The 23,141-nt window shown below is 38.7% G+C and overlaps 1 protein-coding gene across 1 annotated transcript in view; it reads left to right on the top strand.

Moving 5' to 3' along the window:
* The window catches only part of LRRC72 (leucine rich repeat containing 72), a 72,452-nt gene that overhangs the window by 4,786 nt on the left and 44,525 nt on the right, over positions 1 to 23,141 (top strand). Inside the window, exons 2-3 of the mRNA XM_006832290.1 lie at positions 8,453 to 8,526; positions 18,492 to 18,561. Coding sequence (XP_006832353.1) covers positions 8,453 to 8,526; positions 18,492 to 18,561 — 144 coding nt within the window. The remainder of the gene's footprint in view (positions 1 to 8,452; positions 8,527 to 18,491; positions 18,562 to 23,141) is intronic.

The following is a 23,141-nucleotide window of genomic DNA, read 5'->3' as shown; positions in this document are numbered from 1 at the left end:
ACACAGATGTCAGCTTGAGGACTACAGTGTGCCTGACCCAAGCCATGGTATTTTCAACAACCTCATATGCATGTGAAAGCTAGACTGTGAATAAGGAAGACCATAGAAAAATTGATGCCTTTGAGTTATGGTGTTGGGAGAGAATATTAAAAGTGCCATGGGCTGCCAAAAGAACAAACAAATCTGTGTTGGAAGAAGTATAGCCAGAGTGCTCCTTAGAGGCCAGGATGGCCAAACTTCATCTCTCATACTTTGGACATATTGTCAGGAAGGAGCAATCTCTGGAGAAGGATATCATGTTTGGTAAGGTGGAGGGTCAGAGAAAAAGAGGAAGACCCCAGAGAGATGGATTTGCAATGTGGAAGCATCAATGGGCTCAAGCGTGGCAGCAATTGTGGTTGACCCAAGACTGGGCAGTGTTTCGTTCTGTTGTGCATGAAGTCGCTATGAGTCGGTACAAACTCTATGGTCCATAGCAACAACAACAATAAATTTCAAAATTAGCATAAATACCCAGATCCAACTTTCTTAGTTTATTGCTCACTATGCTAGTCACTACAGCTTTCAGTATGGATTGCTCATCAAAGTAAAAAAAAAAAAATCTCACAACTGAACTACTAAATAACTTCGTAATAAAAAGAGAAAAGATTGAAATTATTAAAACTTCATTTTGCTCAGATCAGCCATCAACACTTGTGGAAGCAGTAATCAAGAAATAAAAAATACATCACATTAGGCAAATCTGCTGCACAAGATCTCTTTAAAGTATTCAAGAGCAAAGATGTCAGTTTGAGGACTAAAGTGCTCCTGACCCAAGCCATGGTATTTTTTAATGGACTCATAAGCATTTGAAAGTTGGACAATGAATAAGGAAGACCGTAAAATATTTGATGCCTTTGAGTTATGGTGTTGGAGAAAAATATTAAAAGTACCATGTACTGCCAGAAGAACAAACAAATCTATGTTGGAAGAAGTACAGACAAAATGTTCTTGGAAGTCAGGATGGAAAGACTTCAACCCTCATACTTCAGGCATGTTATGAGGAGGGACCAGTCCCTGGAGATGGACATCATGCTTGGTAAAATGGAGGGTCCATGAAAAAGAGGAAAACTCCTAATGATATGGATTGGCACAGTGGCAATAGCAATGGGCTGAAGCTTAACAATGATTGTGACAATGGTTCAGGACAGGACAGTGTTTCATTCTGTTGTGTATAGGGTCACTATAACTCGGAACCCATTTCAAGGCACGTAAAAACAACAACATGCCTTTTATTGTGGCCCAAAGCTATGCAGCCATACATGCCTCATGCTTTCTTTCCCCACATCTCTTTTGTATATTTACTTCTCTGGCTATAAAGTCCTTCTACTAGCAGATATTCTGTTCCTATTTCTCCTCACCCTTCAAGGCTGGACACAATTGTCAATTCTACACTGAAATCTTCTTTGATTGCCCAAGTTGAAAGAAACTTTTTCCTCTGAATTCACAGAGCAGGTTTTTCTTTACTCATGGCCCCTAACACTTACAACCTTTTTTACAACATTATATTTCCACTCACTTCCTCTACCAAGGTTTGCTCAGAGAGGGCAGCACTTTACTTAATTCATTCCTTCATTAACCAAAACAGCTAGTCACAGTCCTTTGCCTGCACTAAGCCCAAAGTAGCTTTTGATTCCATAACTAGCTGAATGAATCTGCTTGGATCCATTCTTTTTAAAATTCTCATTTTAAAGAGTGCTTGTTGTGCTTCTGTAGATTAAAGGAATATGCTGTTGGTGAAATTGTCTGTTGATTGGGAACTGGAACCGCTCCTCCAGGGATTCACTGAAATTTGAACTTCTGGCATGTCTTCATGCTTCTTGGCACTTTGACAACCATACTTGTTACCAGATTCATGTGAAGTATTCCTTTTTTCTTTTTAAATAATGCTTTTTCTCTACTTTTTTTTACTAAGATTATCTTTTTCCTTCTTCTTTTGTCTGAAGTTTAAAAAAATGTTTTATTGTGAATTGAATAAAGAGCAGATCATCAGTTTTACATTCAATTAATCATTCACTTCATTTCATCTCAATGATTGCAACTCCTCCATGTAGCCTCACTTATCTTACTTCCTCCCTGTGTTTCATGTTTCTGTTCCTCCTTCTATTCCAGTTCTTCTGAGTTTTGTCCTAAGGTAAATGCTACCTTTTTTAGAAAATCTCAAATGGTTGACCATTCTATGGTGGTATGCTTCACTAGTGTTGTCCACCCAATAAACACTTTTGAACTACTGACCTTGTGATTCAAACCAACCTTGAGGTTCAGTACTTTATCCCAGAGCTACATTCACAACTATAGTTGTTATTGTTGTTATTAAGTACCATCCAGTCAGTTCCAACTCATAGCAACTCTGTATGTAGTTTCCAAGGAGCAGCTGGTAGGTTCCAACCTCAACTTTGTGGTTCAAACAGAACTTTTGATCAAATGCTTATCGTACAGAATCAATGTGTATTCTTGAATTCTAGAGGTGGAATGGCTAGATCAAGCTGAAAGTACATATAAAAGTTTAATAGATGACGGCAAAAGTATAATTCTTAATATCTCAAATACTTTGTGTAGTTTTGATTTGCTGTGGAAATTAGTTACTGTCATTCAGATATTTTTTGTTTTCTCTTAGAAAATCTTCATTAAACCCCATGACCAGTGAGTCAACACCAATTCATAGAGAGTCCATTTAGGGTTTCTGAGACTGTACATCTTTCCAGGGTCATACAGCCTAATCTTCCTCACAAGCAGCAGCTATAGGTTTTAACTGACAACCACATGTTGCCTAACCCACAGTGCTACCAAGGCTTCTTATTTTATTTTGTGTTGCTATTTTTGGGAATATACACAGCAGCACGCACACCAATTCAACAATTTCTACTTGAATAATTTCATGACTAATTGCATTCTTCAAGTGGGACATTCTCAGTCTTTTTCCTAGTTATTCTACTTCTATTAACATAAACGTATTGCCCCCTAAGGTTCCTATCTAATCTTTCAAGTTGCTCTTGTGGGTTTATTCCAAATAGATAGATCTTAGAAAAACACAATACTCATGGCAAGCATTCTCTCCTAGCTCCATTTTAAAGACTTTAGGGGATATTTAGTTTACACTTTAAAGATGATCTCAAGGCAATAGTTTCATGGAGTAATCTGATCCAGCCTTCGTGGCGCCAGAAAACCTGGAATGCATGAGAATTTGAAATTCCGTTCTGCAGTTTCTGCCTTTGGATCAGGATTCTGCTATAGAACCTTTGATTAAAATGACCAGTAATGGTAGCAGGGCACCATCCAGTTATTCTGGTTTTATGGTAAAGGAAGCTGTTATTCATGGAAACAGTCAACTACACATTTCAAGCCCTTCTCCTATTAATAATTCTCTTTCTCAAAACCTCACTGCCATCTAGTTGATGCTGACTCATGTTGTTGTCGTTAAATGTGATCGAGTTGTTTCTGACTCATAGTGACCCTTTATAAGGTTTCTGAGAAATGGCTGGTGGGTTTGAACCACCAACTTTGCAGTTAGTGTCATCCAGTACATATCCTACAGCACCACAGGGTTTCTGAGACTATGCATTGTTCAGGGAGCAGACAACCTCACCTTTCTACTGTGGAGTGTCTGCTGAATTTGAACTGCTGACCTTGCAGTTGGCAACCCAATACTTAACCTATAACAACATCTAGGCTCCTTGCTAAAGTGAATGTTGTTGTTAAGGGCTGTCGAGTTGATTAAACTCACAGTGACTCTGTATAGGGCTTCTGAAGAGCAGCTAGTGAGTTTGCACATTGTGCCTTGGATCACTGGCTGCAAGCTTTTAAGACCCTAGGAACTATGCAACAAACTAGGAGGCAGAACAGAAACACTAAACACAATGTTAGGCAAATCAATTGGGATTGTCCATGGAACCATGACCCTGAGACTCCAAGCAAAGAACTAAATCCCACAAGGTGTTTGGTTGTACGTATGCAACTTCAGTAGCTGTGTTTTTTGTTTTGTTTTTTGTTTTCCATTGCAAATATACCTATCACACAACTGTTGCCAATTCAACTTTTTATACATATCCAACTTAATGAGACCAATTATATTGCTTGGCTGTGCAATCCTACTCTTAATCTGTATAGTTTTTTTTTTTTTAATTTATCAATATAAACCAAAAGCTGTGGCTAAGTACCATGTAGTCAGTTCTTAATCATATGACCCTGTATAGTGTTTAGGGTTTGTGAGGAGCTACTGGTGGGTTTGCATTGCCAATCTTGTGGTTAGCAGTTCAGTGCTTATATTACCTGGACTCCAACCAAAATTTTGTTGTTATTGTGGTTGTTGTTGTTGGTGCCATTGAATTAATGGCTTTGAACCTCCCACTTTGCAAGAAGCAGTCCAGTGCTTATCTACTCTATAAATAACAATTCTCCCTTCTCCCCTCCCTCCTTCCCCTGGTGACTACTACTAATATGTATTTGCCTATACTTGTCTTTTTATTTAAACGGTGTCGTGTAGTATTAGTCATCTGTGATTGACTTATCCTATTCAGTATAATGTTTTTAAGTCTCATCTATGTTGTAGTATTTATCAAGACTTCATTTCTCTTTGCCATTTAGATGTTTACGCCAACATGCTGAGATGTGAATGCCTAAACTTGATATAATTGGTTCTTCCTAGCCTCAGATTTAGTTACCTAACAGGGTTACAAAGTACCCTAATGTTGTTGTTGTTGTTGTTAGGTTCCATTGAATCAGTACCGACCCATAGTGACCTCTTGCACAGCAGAACGAAACACTGCCCAATTCTGGGCCAACCTCACTACTGTTGCCACGGTTGAGTCCATCGATGCTGCCACTTGGCCAATCCATCTCGTTGGGGGTCTTCTTCTTTTTCTCTGACCCTCCACCTTACCAAACATGATATCCTTCTCCAGAGACTGGTCCCTCCAGACAATATGTCCAAAGTATGACAGACGAAGTTTGGCCATCTTGACCTCCAAGGAGCAATCTGGCTGCACTTCTTCCAAAACAGATCTATTGGTTCTTTTGGCATCCCATGGCACTTACAATATTCTGCTCCAACACCATAACTCAAAGGCATCAATTCTTCTACAGTCTTTCTTATTCACTGTCCAGCTTTCACATGCATATCAGGATTTTGAAAATACCATGGCTTAGGTCAGGCTCACCTTAGTCCTCAAGTTGACATCTTTGCTCTTCAACACTTTAAAAAGGTCTTGTGCAGCACATTTGCCTCATGCAATACGGCATTTGATTTCTTGACTGCTGCTTCCATGAGTGTTGATAGTTGATCCAAGAAGAATGAAGTCCTTGACAATTTCAATCTTTACTCCGTTGATAAGAATGTTGTTTATTGGTCTAGTGGTGAGGATTTTTGTTATCTTTACATTGAGATGTAATCCATACCAAAAGCTGTGCTCTTTGATCTTCATCATAAATGTTTTAAGTCCTCTTCACTTTAAGCAAGCAAGGTTGTATCATTTGCATATCGCAGGTTGTTAATCAGTCTGCCTCTAATCCTTATGTCATGTTTTTCTTCATAGAACCCAGCTTCTCAAATTATTTGTTCAGCATACAGGTTGAATAAGTATGGTGAAAGAATACAACCTGTTGCACACCTTTTGTAATTTGAAAACATCAGTGTTCCCATGTTCTGTTCGAACAACTGCCTCTTGGTCCAGGTACAGATTTCTCATGAGCACAATTAAGTGTTACAGAATATTCATACTTTGCAATGTTGTCCATAGTTTGTCATGATACACACAATCGAAAGCCTTTGCATAATCAATAAAGCACAAGTAAACATCTTTCTGATATTCTCTGCTTTCAGCCAAGATCCATCGGACATCAGCAATGATATCCCATGTTCCATGGCCTGTTCTGAATTCAGCTTGAACCTCTGGAAGTTCTCTGTCAATGTATGATTGTAGCCATTTCTGTATTACCTTTAGCAAAACTTTACTCGCATGGGATATCAAAGAGATTATCCAATGATTTCTGCATTCCGTTGGGTCACCTCTCTTTGGAATGGGCACAAATATGGACCTCTTCCAATCAGTCAGCCAGATAGTTATCTTCCAAATTTATTGGCAGAGATGAATGAGTGCCTCCTGTGCCACCTCACTTTCTTGAAAGATTTCAATTTTTATTCCATCAATTCCTGGTGCCCTGTTCTTTGCCAGTTCCTTCAATACACCTTGGACTTCTTCCTTCAGTATCATTGGCTCTCCATCTTTCTTGATGCTTTCTGCATCATTCAATAATTTTCCCAGAGAATCTTTCAGTAACGAAAGTCAAGGCTTGAATTTTCTCTTCAGTTCCCCCAGCTTGAGAAATGCTCAATGTGTTCTTCCTTTTTGGTTTTCTGATTCCAGATCTTTGCACATTTTGTTGTAATATTTGTGGCTTCATCTTCTCCACCTGATCTTTGAAATTTTCTGTTCAGCTCTTGTACTTCCTCATTTCTTCCATTATTACCCTAATGGGAATGCCTAAACCTGAGCCTATGAAATCCCACTAATGCTTATATTCAACTGTTTTCACAGGGTAACAAAGGAAGTTTGGGAATATACGTTTAGCAGCTGCATTTCATCCTTAGGATATTGATCATCCTTACTTCCTTAGACATTTGTATGTCTCACTAAACTTTAACTCATCCTAACATCCTCCTAAGGAGCTCTGGTAGCATAGTGGCTACGAACTGGGTTGCTAATCTCAAGGTCAGCAGTTCAAAATGACCAGCTGTCCCGCAGGAGAAAGATGAGGTTTTCTGCTCCCATAAAGATTTACAGCCTTGGAAACCTTGTACAGGGTCAATATGAGTTGGAACTGACTCCATGGCACACCACCACCACCACCATCCTCCTGGATTTAATTAGTTGTTGTTGTTGTTGTTAAGTGCCGTGGAGTCCGTCTGACTCATAGCGACCCTGTACAGGGTTTCCGAGGCTTTGAATCTTTACGGGAGCAGTACGCCTCATCTTTCTCCTGCATAACAGCTGGCAATTTCGAACTGGTGACCTTGCGGTTCACAGCCCGATTCATAACCACTATGCTACCAGAGCTCCTTTGGATTGACTTTAATAAGCTGGTAATTGTGAGGTTGGCGCAGGACCAGCCAACAGTTTGTTCTGTTGTTCTGAGGTTTCCATGAGTCAGAATCAAGCCGACAGCAAGTAACAACACAGATATTTTCTAAATAGTAAAACCATCATCAAAATTTCACAGATTATTTACTGACATTACAACCTCGCCACCCACGATATCCTGGTTGAAATTTGGTGATTGTCTTGAGTCTGATAATTATAATGTTTATCAAATTCCAGAAGTGCAACTGTTATATTTTCTGCTTTTGTTGTGTCTTGTAGCTCTACTCTTTTCATAAAAAAGGATGTTAAGAAAAACAAAGTACTTAAGTAGCTATTGTTGAGTTTATATTTTCAAAATTAAACTTGTGGGAATTAATGCTGCTTCTTCTCCACCAAAAATTCCCGTGGTACAGGTATGCTAGTACCTCATGAAAAATGCAGATGCTGATCATTGAAAAGCAAGCAGGGATATTGTATATTCCTTTATTCAGTGAAAAATGTTGTTGGTAAGTGCCATATAGTCTGAATCATAGTGCCTGGTGGGTTTGAATCTCTCACCTTGCAGTTATAACTGACCTTGTGGTCCACTGCTTATCCAACAGCAATTCAGCAGGATTAATGACATGCACTAATTCCTTCATTTGTCTGACCTGTTTTGAGATCTTACTAAGTGCTAAACACAGTCTCTTAAAATAATCTCCTATGCTTGTTGTTGTTGTTGTTGTTATGTGCCATCGAGTCAGTTCCGACTCATAGTGACCCTGTACAGGGTTTCCGAGGCTGTAAATCTTTACCGGAGCAGAAAGCCTCATCTTTCTCCTGTGGAACAGCTGGTAGTTTCGAACTGCTGACCTTGTGGTTCACAGCCCGATTCGTAACCACTACGCTATCAGAGTCTCCTATGCTAGCACTCATCATATCCTGCCAACCTTGATGCTTGGTGTTTTCTACAAATATAGGAAACCTACCAATGACTAATTCTTCATGTTCAAAGGAACATTTAAGAATAATTATTTTAAAAATAATTTTAAATTATTTCTGTCTCACAGAAAATCAAATACCTGAATTTTGGTGTAGACATACATATATGCATTTTTCCCTCTGATTAAAAAATTATTTATACATCTGTGTCCAGGATTAAGGATAATGAAATTCAACCACAAAAATGAGTAAATAATATATAATTGTAGGGTTGGAATGTATCAGTTTAGAGTGGTTGCCTCTATGTTCACCTTTCTTTTGATCTGCTTGTGTAGACATTATTGTTATTGACTGCAAATGCCTCAGTATTTTTGTTCATTGGAATGTGATTTGACAGATTAATTATATGTTATCAGGCAGTTGAAGATCAGCTAAAGATATGTGGACACAAGAGGGATGCTGATGTATTGGAGCTGTTCCTTTCTCAAAAGTAAGTTTATCTGATATAAGAAATAAAGTAATATCATATGTTTCATAGATTCAAAAGCTCTTTTCCTTTTTAACTCAAAGACAGGATAGGCACATACTCTAATCACTTTACCTCTCCTTGGGATCTACAATCTCCATTGGAGAGGTATTGCAGTTGAGAAAAGCAAAGATCTGGAGTTAGTCTCAGTTTGAATCCCAATTCTGTCTCTTCCAGCTGGATGACTTTGGGCATGTCAGGGTTGCCAGATTTAGAATATACAAAGGTAGAACTCCAGTTAAATTTGAATTTTAGAGAAACAAGGAAACAATCTTTTACTAGAAGCATGTCTCACTCAATATTTTAGACATTTGTTGTTTGTTTCTTTCAAATTCAAATTGACTGGGTGTTCTGTATCGGATCTGGCAGTCATGTTTCTAGTGTATCATAATAATTCCTTCTTCATAGGGTTGTTTTGAAGATTAGACAAGTTAGTGAAAAGTAGGGAAGGTCCTGGTATACAGTAAGTACACAATGAGTATTATTAGGGATACTATTATTTATATTATTAGAGAATAATAACTCACTAACCCCCATGCTAAATGGGCTGGTATTGGCCATTTTGAATCTAACAGCCACATGGTTTACTATGCGGGAATGACAAATTGAAGAGGAATAGTGTTGCATTCATTGTCAAAAGGAACATAACCAGATCAGTCATGAGGTACAATGCTGTCTGTGATAGAATAATATCTATGCATCTACAGGGAAGCCCAGTTAATACCACTATTATTCAAATTTACTCACCAACCACTAAAAACAGTGAAGACAAAATAGAAGAATTTTACCAACTTCTTCAATCTGAAATTGATCAAACATTCAATCAAGATGTACTGATCATTACTGAAGATTGGAGCACAAAGATAGGGAGCAAAGAGGAAGGATATGAAGTTGGAAAATATGGCCTTGCTGACAGAAATGATGCTGGAGATCACATGATAGCATTCTGCAAAATCAATGATTTGTTCATTTCAAATACCTTCTTTAGACAGCATTGTGGTTGTTGTTATGTGCCATGGAGTCGGTTCCGACTCATAGCGACCCTGTACAGAGTTTCTAAGGCTGTAAATCTTTATGAGAGCAGAAAGCCTCATCTTTCTCCTGCAGGACAACTGGTAGTTTTGAACTGCTGACCTTGTGGTTCGCAGCCCAATTCATAACCACTATGCTATAAGACCTCCTTTAGACAGCATAAGAGATGACTATACACTTGGACCTCACCAGATGAAATACATAGAACTCTAATTGACTACATCTGTGGAAAGAGATGATGGAAAAGCTCCATATCATCAGTCAAAATAAGGACGAGGCAGACTGTGGAACAGACCATCAATTACTCTTATACAAATTCAAACTGAAGCTGTAGAAAATGAAAACAAGTCCATGAGAGCCAAAATATGACCTTGAATATATCCCACCTGCATTTTTGGATCATCTGAAGTACAGATTTGATACATTAAACACTAAAGACTGAAGACCAGAAGAGTTGTGGGATGACATCAACAACATCATACACGAAGAAAGCAAAAAGTCATTAAAAAGACAAGAAAGAAGGAAAAGGTCAAAATGGATGTCAGAAGTGACACAGAAACTTGCTCTCCAGCGTAGAGATGCCAAAGCAAATGGAAGATGAGGAGGTCCAAGAGCTGAACAGAAAATTTCAAAGGTCAACTCGAGAAGAAGATAAAGCCAAATATTACAACAAAATGTGCACAGATCCGGAATCAGAAAATGAAAAAGAAGAACACACTTAGCATTACTCAAGCTGGGGGAACTGAAGAAAAAAATCAAGCCTCGACTTTCATAATTGGAAGATTCTCTGGGAAAATTATTGAATGATGCAGAAAACATCAAGAGAAGATAGAAAGAATACACAGAGTCACTGTAACAAAAGGAAATAGTTAATGTTCAACCGTTTCAAGAGGTAGCATATGATCAAGAGCCAATGATATTGAAGGAGGAAGTTCAAGGTGCATTGAAGGAATTGGCAAAGAACAAGGTACCAGGAATTGATGGGATAAAAATAGTAATCTTTCAAGAAAGTGATGCGGCACAGGAGGCACTCACTCATCTCTGCCAAGAAATTTGGAAGACAACTATCTGGCCAACTGATTGGAAGAGATCCGTATCTGCACCCTTTCCAAAGAGAGGTAACTCAATGGAATGCGGAAATCATTGGACAATCTCTTTAATATCCCATGTGAGTAAAGTTTTGCTAAAGGTAATAAAGAAACGGCTGCAAGCATACATTGACAGAGAACTTCCAGAGGTTCAAGCCAAATTCAGAAGAGGCTGTGGAACGAGGGATATCAATGCTAAGGTTGATTGGATCTTGGCTGAAAGCAGAGAATATCAGAAAGATGTTTACCTGTGCTTTATTGGATCATGACAAGCTATGGACAACATTGTGAAGTATGAATATTCCGGAACACTTAATTGTTCTTATGAGGAATCAGTACCTAGACCAAGAGGCAGTTGTTCGAACAGAACATGGGAACACTGAATGGTTTAAAATTATGAAAGGTGTGTGACAAGGATGTATTCTTTCATCATACTTATTAAATCTGTATGCTGAGCAAATAATCCAAGAATCTGGGTTCTATGAAGAAAAACGTGTCATCAGGATTGGAGGAAAACTGATTAACAACTTGCGATATGCAGATGATACAACCTTGCTTGCTGAAAGTGAAGAGGACTTAAAACATATATTGATGAAGATCAAAGAGCACAGCCTTTGGTATGGATTACATCTCAATGTAAAGATAACAAAAATCCTCATCACTGGACCAATAAACAACATTCTTATCAACCGAGTAAAGATTGAAGTTGTCAAGGACTTCATTCTTCTTGAATCAACTATCAACACTCACGGAAGCAGCAGTCAAAAAATCAAACGCCGTATTGAATTAGGCAAATGTGCTGCAAAAGACCTTTTTAAAGTGTTGAAGACCAAATAAGTCAGCTTGAGGACTAAGGTGCACCTGACCCAAGCCATGGTATTTTTAATCACCTCATATGCATGCAAAAGCTGGACAGTGAATAAGAAAGACCATAGAAGAATTGATGCTTTTGAGTTATGGTGTTGAATATTATTGAAAATGCCATGGGCTACCAAAAGAATCAATAGATCCATTTTAGAAGAAGTGCAGCCAGAGTGCTCCTTGGAGGCCAGGATGGCCAAACTTCGTCTCTCATACTTTGGACATATTGTCAGAAGGGATCAGTCACTGGAGAAGGATATCATGTTTGGTAAGGTGGAGGGTCAGAGAAAAAGAGGAAGACCCCCAACGAGATGGATTGGCCAAGTGGCAGCATCAATGGACTCAAGCGTGGCTATAGGTTGGCCCAGGATCGGACAGTTTTTCGTTCTGCTGTGCATAAGGTCGCTATGAGTCGATACTGACTCGATGGCACCTAAAAACAACAACCCCCATACTAATTTTATTGGAAGACAAAGAAATCATTTCATATATCAATAACTCCTCTTGGTTCTACTGAAATATTCCAAAGTAGCAGATGGTAGATTGGTGTATTCTACAGAGTAGTATATATTTTTTTCTATACCCAGAGATAAATACCAGATGTAAGAAGAACAAGAAATTTATGGATTACTTTGGACTCTGACCCCACAGTTGTCACACTGACCAATAAATAACACCATCTGGAGTCACAGTTTGCATTTTGATAGCAATGACCCTATTCCTAAGCTTTTATTTTCTCTTTCATGCTTTTTAATCATTGTTAGTTTTCTGCATTAACATAGTTTTTACTTATATATAACCTTTGGGCATTAGGGACTTTCTAAGGAAAATGTTACTTTGTTAATTAAACTACATTTTTCAATTTAAGTACATAATTTTCTTATTAATAAACATATCTTTTGTTATGTGTAAATACTCCTTTTTAGTGTATTAGTAGAGAGAATTATTTGACCTTCATCAGTAAGTGCTTCATATCTGCTTTTGATTTCAGCAAGCAAGGTGCGTCATGTGCATATCAAATGAGTCTTCCTCTAATCCTTATGCCACATTCTTGTTCACATAATATAGTTTCTCAGAGTATTTGCTTAGCATACAGATCAAATAAATATGGTGAAAAGATAAAACCCTGATACACACTTTTTTCAATTTTAAAATTTGTTCAGTACAAACCACTGTCCCTTGATGGTCTACATATAGATTCCTTATGAGCACCATTAAGTGTTTGGAATCTCCATTCCTCTCAGTGTTATCCATATGATCCACACAGTTGAATGCCTTTACATAGTCAATAAAACACAGGTAAGGAGTACTGGTGTCATGCCACAGGTTAATGAGCTGAACTGAAAGGTGGGTTTGAACTGCAAGGTAGTGGTTCAAGCTCACCAGCCACTTCTTGGAAACCCTATATAGGGTCACTATAAGTCAGAATTGACTCAATGACACTTTAACACACAGTCACAAATATCTTTATAGGCCTCTCTACTTTGAGCTAAGATCCATCTGACATCAACAATAGCCCTCATTCTATGCCCTCTTCTGTGTCTGGCTTGGGTTTCTGTCAGTACCCCATCAATGTACTGCTACAACCATTTTTAATTTATCCCCTGTAAAATTTTACTTGCATGTAATATTAATGATGTTTGATAATATCTACATCCTGTTAGATCATCTTTTTTTTTTTTGAATGGGCACATAGATCTCTTCAAGTCTTTCAAATTTCTTGGCATACATAAGTGAGTGTTTCCAGCATTGTATCCATTTGTTGAAAAATTTTAATCAGTATTCCATCAATTCTACAGCCTTGTTTAGTTTTTTATCAATATCTCCAGTGCAACTTGGACTTCTTTCTTCAATACCATTGGTTCTTGATCTTATTGTGTCTCTGAAATGGCTGAACTTCCATCACTTCTTTCTGGTACAGTGACTGTGTTTTCTTTTCATATTCTTATGATGCTTCTGTGTCATTCAATGTCTTGCCCATAGAATTTTTCAATATTGCAACTCAAGGCTTGGGTTTTTTTTTTTTTTTTTCTTCAGTTCTTTCAGCTTGAGATATCTTGACCGTTGTACCAATAAGCGACATCATGATCAGTGAAGAAAGGATAATCATTGTTAAAGGATTTCATTGTACTTCGATCACTAACAATCAACTCTCATGGAAACAAGTGGTCAAAAAATCAAACAATATATTACATGGACAAATCTGCTGCAAAAGACCTTTTTTAAAGTGTTAAAAGGCAAAGATGTCACTTTAAGAGCTAAGGTGTACCTGACCCAAGCCATCGTATTTTCGATTGCCTCATATGTAGGGGAAAGCTGTACAATGAATAAGGAAGACCAGAGAAGAATTGATGCATTTTAATTATGTTGACGGTGAGGAATATTAAATATATCATGTACTGCTAGAAGAATGGGAAAACCTGTTTGGGGATAAGTACAGCCAGAATGCTTCTAGAAGCAAGAATGTGAGACGTTATCTAAAGTATGCTGACATGTTATCAGGAGGAATCAGTCCTTGCAGTAGTACATCATGGTTGATTAAATAGAGGGTCAGCAAAAAAGAGGAAGACTGTAACGTAAGATAGACTGATACAATGGCTGCAGCAATGGGCTGAAACATGAGAACAACAGTGAAGATGGCACAGGACCAGGCTTGGTTTCATTCTATTGTACATACAGTTGATGTGAGTCAGAACTCACTCAATGGAACATAACAACAGCAGTATAAAGAAAAAATATTTATCTTTGGAATGAGCTTGAATCTCTTGGTAGTAAAGGAAAATATATCTGACCAATTTGAGATGTGGTAAATATATATATGATGTTGTTGCTCAGTGTTGTTGAGTCTGTTACGACTCATACAGACCCTATATACGGTTTCTGAGGCTTTAAATCTTCAAGGGAGCAGAAAGTCTCATCTTTCTCCCACAAATATACACTCACACACACATATATATATTACATAGATAGATAGATAAACAGATATAGTTATAGATATATTGTTGTTGCTGTTAAGTGCCATTGAGTCTGTTCCAACTCATGCGGTCCAGTGCATTATCCCACAGTGCCACACTAGGACTCTCTCTCTCTGTATTTATATGCATATATAATGAAACAAGTACAATACAGATTTCTGACAAAAAGCCATGCTTTTTGAGTCTTCCTGTTTGTTGATGCTAAGTGTCATTGAGTTGACTCTAACTCATAGTGACCCTGTGTAGGGTTTCCGAGGTGCAGCAGGTGAGTTTGAACCAAAGACCCTGTGGTTAAGACCAACCTTGTGGTCCAATGCTTTATCCCCCAGCGTTCACCAGGACTCCATAGATAGATAGTTTTACATTAATGATAAAGGTTTTCTGTGTTTAAAAGCTGGCATCATTAAAGCCTGCCTTGGTTTTTACTGTACATTTTTGATCATAAGGTTAAGTAGATACCAACAAGAATAGTTTTGAAATACTAGAACCAATTAGAAATACAAATCATCTTAACAATGAGACTTTCAGCTTGAAGGAAAGCACATTTTATATCCTAAGATACTGATTTACTTAATCCAGCTCCAAAAGGAAACAACTTTGATTTCAAATATATTTAATCCAGCTGGTGATTTTAAAAAGAAAGCATCTTCCCAATGTCTCCTAGAGTAACCATAGAGTGATGACAGAACATACACTGTGACAGCAGTGTTGACGTATCATTGTCAGCACAAGTTCATTGCCATCATTAATAGTAGAACTACTTTTCATTGGCTTTGATGACTTCACCTTTAAGTGTAACAGCCCATTATTGATTTAGAACAAGCTTATGAGCAGAATGAGCTCTTCTAACTAAAAAGTTAGATTACTCTTAAAAAGTGAATCACTTTACTGCATTATTAAATTGCTAAAAAGTCAGCACCAAATTACTAACACAAGAGAATTAATGACAATAAATAACTTGATACAATATTTTTTAGTAGTATTATATTTGTATTCAATTCCCAAGGCTGCCGTAACAAACTGCCATGAACTCAGTAACCTAAAATAACAAAAATGTACTCGCTCACAGTTCTGGAAGCTACAGGTTTAAAATCAAGGTTGTTTTCTTTCAGAGACTCTGAGAGAGAATTCATTCCATGCCTCCCTCCTAGCTTCGGGTGGCTGTTGACAATCTTTCATGTTCTTTGGCTGGTAGATGTTTCACTCCACAATCTGACTTCATATGGCTTCCCCTCTGGGTATATGTGTCTCAAATCTCCATCTTCTCTCTCTTATAAGGTTATCAGTCACTGAACTTCGGGCTCACCCTAAAGTCAGGATAATTTCATTTTAAGATCCTTATAGTGTATTCACAATAGCAAAAAGATGGAGAGACCCTAAGCACACATCAGTGGAAGAATGGATATACAAATTATGCTTCTTTGAAAAATAACAATGAAGTTGCAAACCACCATATAACATGAATGAACCAGGAGGACATTATGCTGAGTAAAATTAGTCAGTCACAAAAGGATAAATATTGCATAAGACCATTTTGTAAAAGCTTAAGAAAAGATACCCATACTAAAAGTAAAAAAAAAAAAAATCTATGTTGGTTATCAGGGGTGGGAGGGAGGAGACAGTAGAGCACAGATTTGGGGATAGTCACATCATAGCTCAGATGTTGGGGAGGGCAATATACAAGAAGAGGGCATGGAAGACCAAGGAAGCTAGGGGAACTCTTAGGTAAGTTTGCATGAACTATATGGAATAGAGGTAAATAGTGATGTATGCTCAACCTTGAAACAACAGGGCTCTGTGATAATGGTATGGGTAAAAGAGGGGTAATAATGTTAAGATGCTTGATTGGCTTATGAATATTGGTTTCCCTTGCCTACTAGTATAAAATAGACACTTGAGTGGGCTAGAAAGGAATATCAGGAAACATGATTACAAAAAGCTTGTAAACCCATCTTAAGCCTCAGTGGAATACCTAAAAGGGGTTCTAGAACTTGTCCAGTGAAACAGGCTTCTTGCAGAGCCTTTGTAGTGTATAGGAACTTAGGGAGAATCCTGAGACCCATCCAGAACTTTCTGAGGTGGGACATTCCCACTTGAAAGGACAAGCAGACCAGCCCAGAGCAGCTAGAGGAGGAGAAGATACTTCTTGAAAGAAAGACCAGCAGGAGAGAAAACAATCTGTTTGGCTATTACAAGAACAAGTTGTTTGCCTAGGAGCCATCAAGGCAAGCAATCAAGTCCCCTTAGGACAAATCCCCCCTCCAAGAAAACTGAAACCCAAAGAGAATACACAGCAGGCATGTAAGCTTGCTGGTGACCACATTGGTCTACATGTGAGTGGAAGTTGGAGAAAAATAGTAATGAAGACATGGGCTGAGTTTGACCATGTTCCGTAGACTCTTGTCAACCTTGAGATGAGAAACAAGAAAAAGGGCTGATTTGTCCACAGTTTGGGAAGACTTGGGAACTCCTGAGTGCCTTTGGGAAGGAGGTTTGCCAACATTACTAAAAAAGCTATAACATTGGCTAGTGTAGGGCAGAGACCTGAATTTGCCCTGTGTAGGGGTTGCCTTGAAGGATCCTGTGCATCAGTCTCCCTGCAGCAGGGCACAACCACATGCCTCTGGGCAAGATGTTTTCCAACAGAGCTAAGAGTTGCAATGCTTCTGCAGGGGGATAGAGACCTATGTGTACCCATGCAGGAGCTGTACACACACACACCTCCCTGCTAGTTGGCTCTTGTATCATGACAAGCAAGATAGTCCTGCAGGTCCAAGTAGCATTGTGTGGACCAGTAGGAGAGGCCTCACAGCAAAGTAGAAGCCTCGGGAGCTATGCATGTCCCCTGAGGTATGATGGGAACCAGCATCTGACCCGAACCACAGGGTGCCTGCCCAGTGACATAGAATGGACATGAGTAATTCGGGGAATGGTAAGTATACAACAACAACAACCTTATAAGTTTGTTGTTGTTGTATACTTTTTCTTTCTATATATAATAATGATGGTTTTCACTTTGTCAATACGTTCTTGTAAGTGTTTCATGTGTCCGATTCAATCACAGATTAACGTAGCACTCATAGAATGGTTGAAGCCAGTGGATGAATGAGGGGGCTTCAAAAAAGCTCATGGGGAAATGAAATTAAAAGATGGGATTTCTCCACAAATATTTTGAAGCCCCCTTGGATGTGTCTCATTTTTGTCAGTCTTATGGTTGCCTAAAAGGTTGAGGCACAGCCTGCCTGTATGATGTGCAGTGTAGATAGACAGAAAGACATGTACCTACAGATTAAATGGCATAGTTAGTGAGCTGTGATTGAAACAGGAGCATGGCATTTTGAAAGCAATAACCCCTTTGAGGTAGCTTTGTTCCAGGAGCTGTTCAGTCATCAATCGTGTCTAAGGGAATAGTGGGGCCATCTAGTTTAGAGTGAAGAAAGCTGTACAAACACCCTAGCTTGTGGCTGAAGTAGGGGAAAGATCACACAAGCTCCCTAGCTTGCAGCTGACTCCCACTGACTTACCCCAGAGTCAGAAAAAGAGATGAGGTCTGAAAACTAATATCTAATACAAAAGATTCTGGAATACGTGGGATTGCAGAGGGAAAATGAATAAATTGGCATGGGACTTTGAATGGTTACTAATAATGGCTTTCACTTTGCCAACACTGTGTATGTGTCTTGTGTGTTCAACTCAGTTACAGGTGAAAGGGTTGCTGCCAGCAGGGGTGCATGGTATGTCATTCCTAGTAGCCATAGCTGGCTGTAGGTTTGAGACAATTCAGACAGACAGACAGAGTATGCAATCTTTCACTTAATTATATCTGTAAAGACCCTATTTCCAAATAAGGTCACATTCACAAGAGAAGCCCCGGTAATGTTTTGTTTTACTGTTCATAGGACCACTATGAGTCGGAATGTAGTTGATGGCACCTATAGGGACTAACGTTCACATTTTTGCTTTTTCTTTCCAGGGAACTCACAGATGTAACTGATCTTTCTAGGTTCAAAAACTTAAAATACTTATGGCTTCATCATAACAAGGTAACACTATATTTTATATGAAAATGTCTGATTAATTAGATTGTTATTTTTAATTTCTTGTTTGTAATAGATCTAGTTTCTTTAAAATATATTTTCCTATACTCCTAATTTAAATTTGGAGTCCTGGTGTGGTACTGTAGGATAAGCACTCCACCTCAAAGTTGATTTGAACTGCAAGGTCAGGGTTCAAACTCACCACCACTCCTCAGAAACACAATAGGGGGCACTATGAATCAGAACTGACTTGATGGCACTTAACAACAACAAACTTAAATCTAGGTGAAAAAACGAGTACAATATCTGTATCTGGTATGTTGAAGAAGCACAATTTATGAACTGTAACCAGACTGGAAGGAGCTCTGGTAGTGTAGCGATTATGAGTCAGGCTGCAAACCGCAAGGTCAGCAGTTCGAAACTACCAGCTGTTCCGCAGGAGAAAGATGAGGCTTTCTGATCCCGTAGAGATTCACAGCCTCGGAAACCCTGTACAGGGTCGCTATGAGTTGGAACCGACTCAACAGCACACAACAACAACAACAACAACCAGACTGCAAATCTTACATTGTCTCTAATGTTCACTTTTTGTTTTTAAAGTTTTTATTGTGAATTGAGTGAAAGTTTACAGGGGAGATCATATTTTACATTCAACAAATCATATATTTTTTTTCATTACAATGGTTATAATCCCTTTTCTAATGTTCTTTTGAAACTTCTCAGTGAGAACTACTTTTTTCCAAACTTCTGGAAGAAATTCTGGGTAATCTCATGATTTTTCTCATCTCATTTAGGTAATACAGTCTTGTCCATTTAAGTTATAGTCATGTCTCAGTTCAGAAATGAGAATGCCCAAACACCAAATGCGGGTGTAATGAACACAGCTTAACCAAAGTAAATCATACCACTAAGAATCACACTCAAGAAAAGGAGGATTGTGCTTAAGAATATGACATATATAATTGTGCAATGGCACCAACAATAATTTTTAAAAGGTCACATATATATGTGTATCGGCATATATGTGCACTGGTACATACAGGTATGTATATATGTTTGCATATAATGAAGTCTCCATATGTATATACAAATGTATGTGTATGTGTACATATACTCATAGAGAATACAGTTAAATATATTCCTCAGACAGAACCAAATATCTAGCAAATTTGTTTTTCTGGTTCTGAAGGCTTAGCATCTTAGTCTCATGGGACAACTCAGTCATTTGGCATAATATAATTCACAAAGTTCATTTTCTGCATTTTAGTGAGGTAAGTAGTGTCTGGGGTTTTAAAAGATTTCCAGAAGCCATCCAAGATACAACTATTGGTCTCTACTTGTTAAATGCTGTAGAGTCAGTATCGGCTCTACATAGGGTTTCCAAGGAGCAGCTGGTAGATTTGAACGACATACCTTGTGAACCACACACACATAAGTTAACAGTGCTTATCCTACAGTGCCATACCATGACTGATCTCTACTGTTGTTGTTGTTAAGTTCTGTAGATTCAGTTCTAACTCATAGCCACCGTGTATAGGGTTTCCGAGGAGTGGCTGGTAAGTTTGAGCTGCCATCCTTGTAGTTCAAACCAACCTTGTGGTTCAGTGCTTGTCCTACAACTCCATACCACATATCTATTAGTCAAGAGCAAAAGAGAAAGAAGAAAATCAAACTCTCAGAGAAGAAATGAGATAGCCTATGTAAGCCACAGCCTTTACCTTAAAGCCAGAAGAACTAGATGGCACTCAGCTACCATTACTGACAATTCTGATCAGAACCACAGATGGACCTTAATAAAACAGAAGAAAAATGCAAACAGAACTCAATTTCTAAAAAAGTCCATGCTAAAGGTAAAACTACTGTTCTCTACCCATCCAGAACAAAAAAGAAGAAGAAAATCTAAGATTCATGGAAACAAATAGTCCAAAGAACTGATGGACCTCATGAACCATACCCTCCGCACACCTGAAACCAGATGAACTAGATGGTGCCCTGTTACCACAGCCAACTTGGAAAGGGATCACAACAGAAGGTCCTGGATAAAGAGGCAGAAAAATATGGAACAAAACTCAAAATCATAAAAATAAAAATAAAAGACCAGGCTTACTGGACAAAGAAAGACTGACGAAATTCTCGAGACTATGGCCCTTTGTTAAGTGCCGTCAGGTCTGTTCTGACTCTTAGTGCCCTGTATAGAATTTCCTAGGCTTTAAATCTTTGCAGGAGCAGAAAGCCACATCTTTCTTCCATGGTGAGCTCAAACTTCTGAGCTTATGGTTAGAAGTCCTGTGCTTATCCTGTGGAGCCACCACATCCCCCTAGGGCCCTTGTTGCTGTTGTTAAGTGCTGTCAAATAGATTCCAATTCATAGCGACCCCATATAGAGTTTCCTAGGAGAGGCTGGTGTGTTTGAACCACTGACCTTGCAGTTAGCAGTCCAGTGCTTATCCTACAACACCACACCAGGACTACCTATGGTCCTCTTTGCTGTTGTTGAGTGCCATCGAGTTGGTCCAACTCAGCGACCCTGTATAGTGTTTCCAAGAAGTAGCTGGAAAGTTTAAACCACAGAACTTGTGGTTTAAACCAACCCTAAGGTCGAGTGCTTTTCCTATAGCACCATGTCCTTAGGCATTCTTTAACCCTTTAAGTCATCCCTGTGGCTTAAAGTCAAGCAATGTTGTTGTTGTTGTTGTTAGGTGCCATCGAGTCCATACTGACTCATAGCGACCTTATGCACAACAGAATGAAAAACTATCCAATCCTGGGCCAACCTCACTATTGTTGCCATGCTTGAATCCATTGATGCTGCCACTTGGCCAATCCATCTCGCTGGGGGTCTTCTTCTTTTTCTCTGACCATCCACCTTACTAAACATGATATCCTTCTCCAGCAACTGGTCCCTCCTGATGATATGTCCGAAGTATGAGAGAGAAAGTTTGGCCTTCCTGGCCTCCCAGTCAAGTAATAGATAAGCCTATAAGATGAACAATAATTTTGTGCTGTTAAGTGCCGTCGAGTTGGTTCCAACTCATAGCAACCCTGTATCGGGTTTACTAGGAGCATTTGGTGAGTTTGAACCAATTGTTATTGGTGTTGTTAAGTGCTGTCGAGTCGGCTCTGACTCATAGTGACCCTGTATAGTGTTTCCAAAGAGCAGGTGATGAGTTTGAACTGTCAATCTTGTAGTTCAAAGCAACCTTGTGATCAAATGCTTTATCCCACAGTGCAACACCAGCACAAACTCCTTAGAACTGTTCACCATATGAGACCAAAGGGCAGCATTTTCCCAGGAAAAAAGTGCAGAATGAAGGAACGAATAGGAAAGACAGACAAATAAAAACAGTAACACAGGGAGGAAATGGGAAGAGTGTTTTTACACTGTGAAGAATGCAATCAATGTCATGAGTCAACATGTATATGATTTGATGAATGGAAAACTAAATTTTCTTTGTAAACTTTCACCCAAATCACAATGTTGTTGTTGTTGGTAAGTACCGTGGAGTCAGTTCCAACTCATAGTGACCCTGAAGAGGGTTTCCAAGGCTGTAACTCTTTACGGGAGCAGAAAGCGTCATCTTTCTCCCACGGAACAGCTGGTAGTTTTGAACGGCCGACCTTGTGGTTCGCAGCCCAATTCATAACCATTACGCTACCAGAGCTCCTTAAATCACAATAAAAAGCTTAATTAAAAATAAATAAGTAAATTTAAGTTCAAACTTATTGGATAAGTTGAAACTAGAAGACTTCTGAACTGAAGTTGTCCTCTGAGATCACCTTTTAGCTGAGTAATACATTCATAGACACAAAAAAAAGGATGTTACCCATGACTTTGATGTTCCATTTAAAAAATCTATCCAGGAACAGAGGACCCCAGGATCTTCAAGGGAGAAGAGCATGAGTGGAATGTGGGACTCTATCCAAAGAACACCAGAGATGGAGGCAGAGATGATGACTTTGAGAGATAGAGCAGCTGAGGACGCTAGACTCATGGAAAGAGAAAGGCTGTGTGCTGGCGTCCAGGAGGCAGACTTGCAGAATGTGTCCTTTGGTTGTTCAAATGATTATACATTCCTGAGTGTTTTTGTGTACATCCCAAAACAAAATAAAACAAAAAACCCATAGGGAATAGAAGCAAATACTGTTGAATGATGATTGTAATCATCGCAATGAAATGAAATAGGATAGGATGAGTGTAAAACCAAAGTTCTCCCATGTAAACTATCACTCAACTCACAATAATATCTTTTTAAAAATCTATATGAAACCAAAAAGTCAACAATTACTGTAAAGCAAAGATGAAAAATAGGGGGCAGAGAAATAAAAACACTGAAAATGGAACAACCAGAATGCAATGAAGAGAATGTTGACACATTGTGAAAAATATAACTAATGTTACTGAACAAATTGTATATTGTTGTTGTTGTTAAGTGCCATCGAGTCGATCCCGACCCATCGCGACCCTGTGTAGGCTTTCCGAGGAGCAGTTGGTGAGCTTGAACCACCAACCTTGCAGTTCAAACAGCTTTGCGGTCTGGCACATTAACCCACAGCACCACACCAGGACTCCAATTTGTATATATATA

The sequence above is a fragment of the Chrysochloris asiatica genome, unplaced genomic scaffold (genome assembly GCF_000296735.1).
Source record: "Chrysochloris asiatica unplaced genomic scaffold, ChrAsi1.0 scaffold00006, whole genome shotgun sequence".
In the NCBI taxonomy this organism is placed as follows: Eukaryota; Metazoa; Chordata; class Mammalia; order Afrosoricida; family Chrysochloridae; genus Chrysochloris; species Chrysochloris asiatica.
Note: the sequence above shows the minus strand (reverse complement) of the source record. Positions and strands in the feature narration are given on the sequence as shown.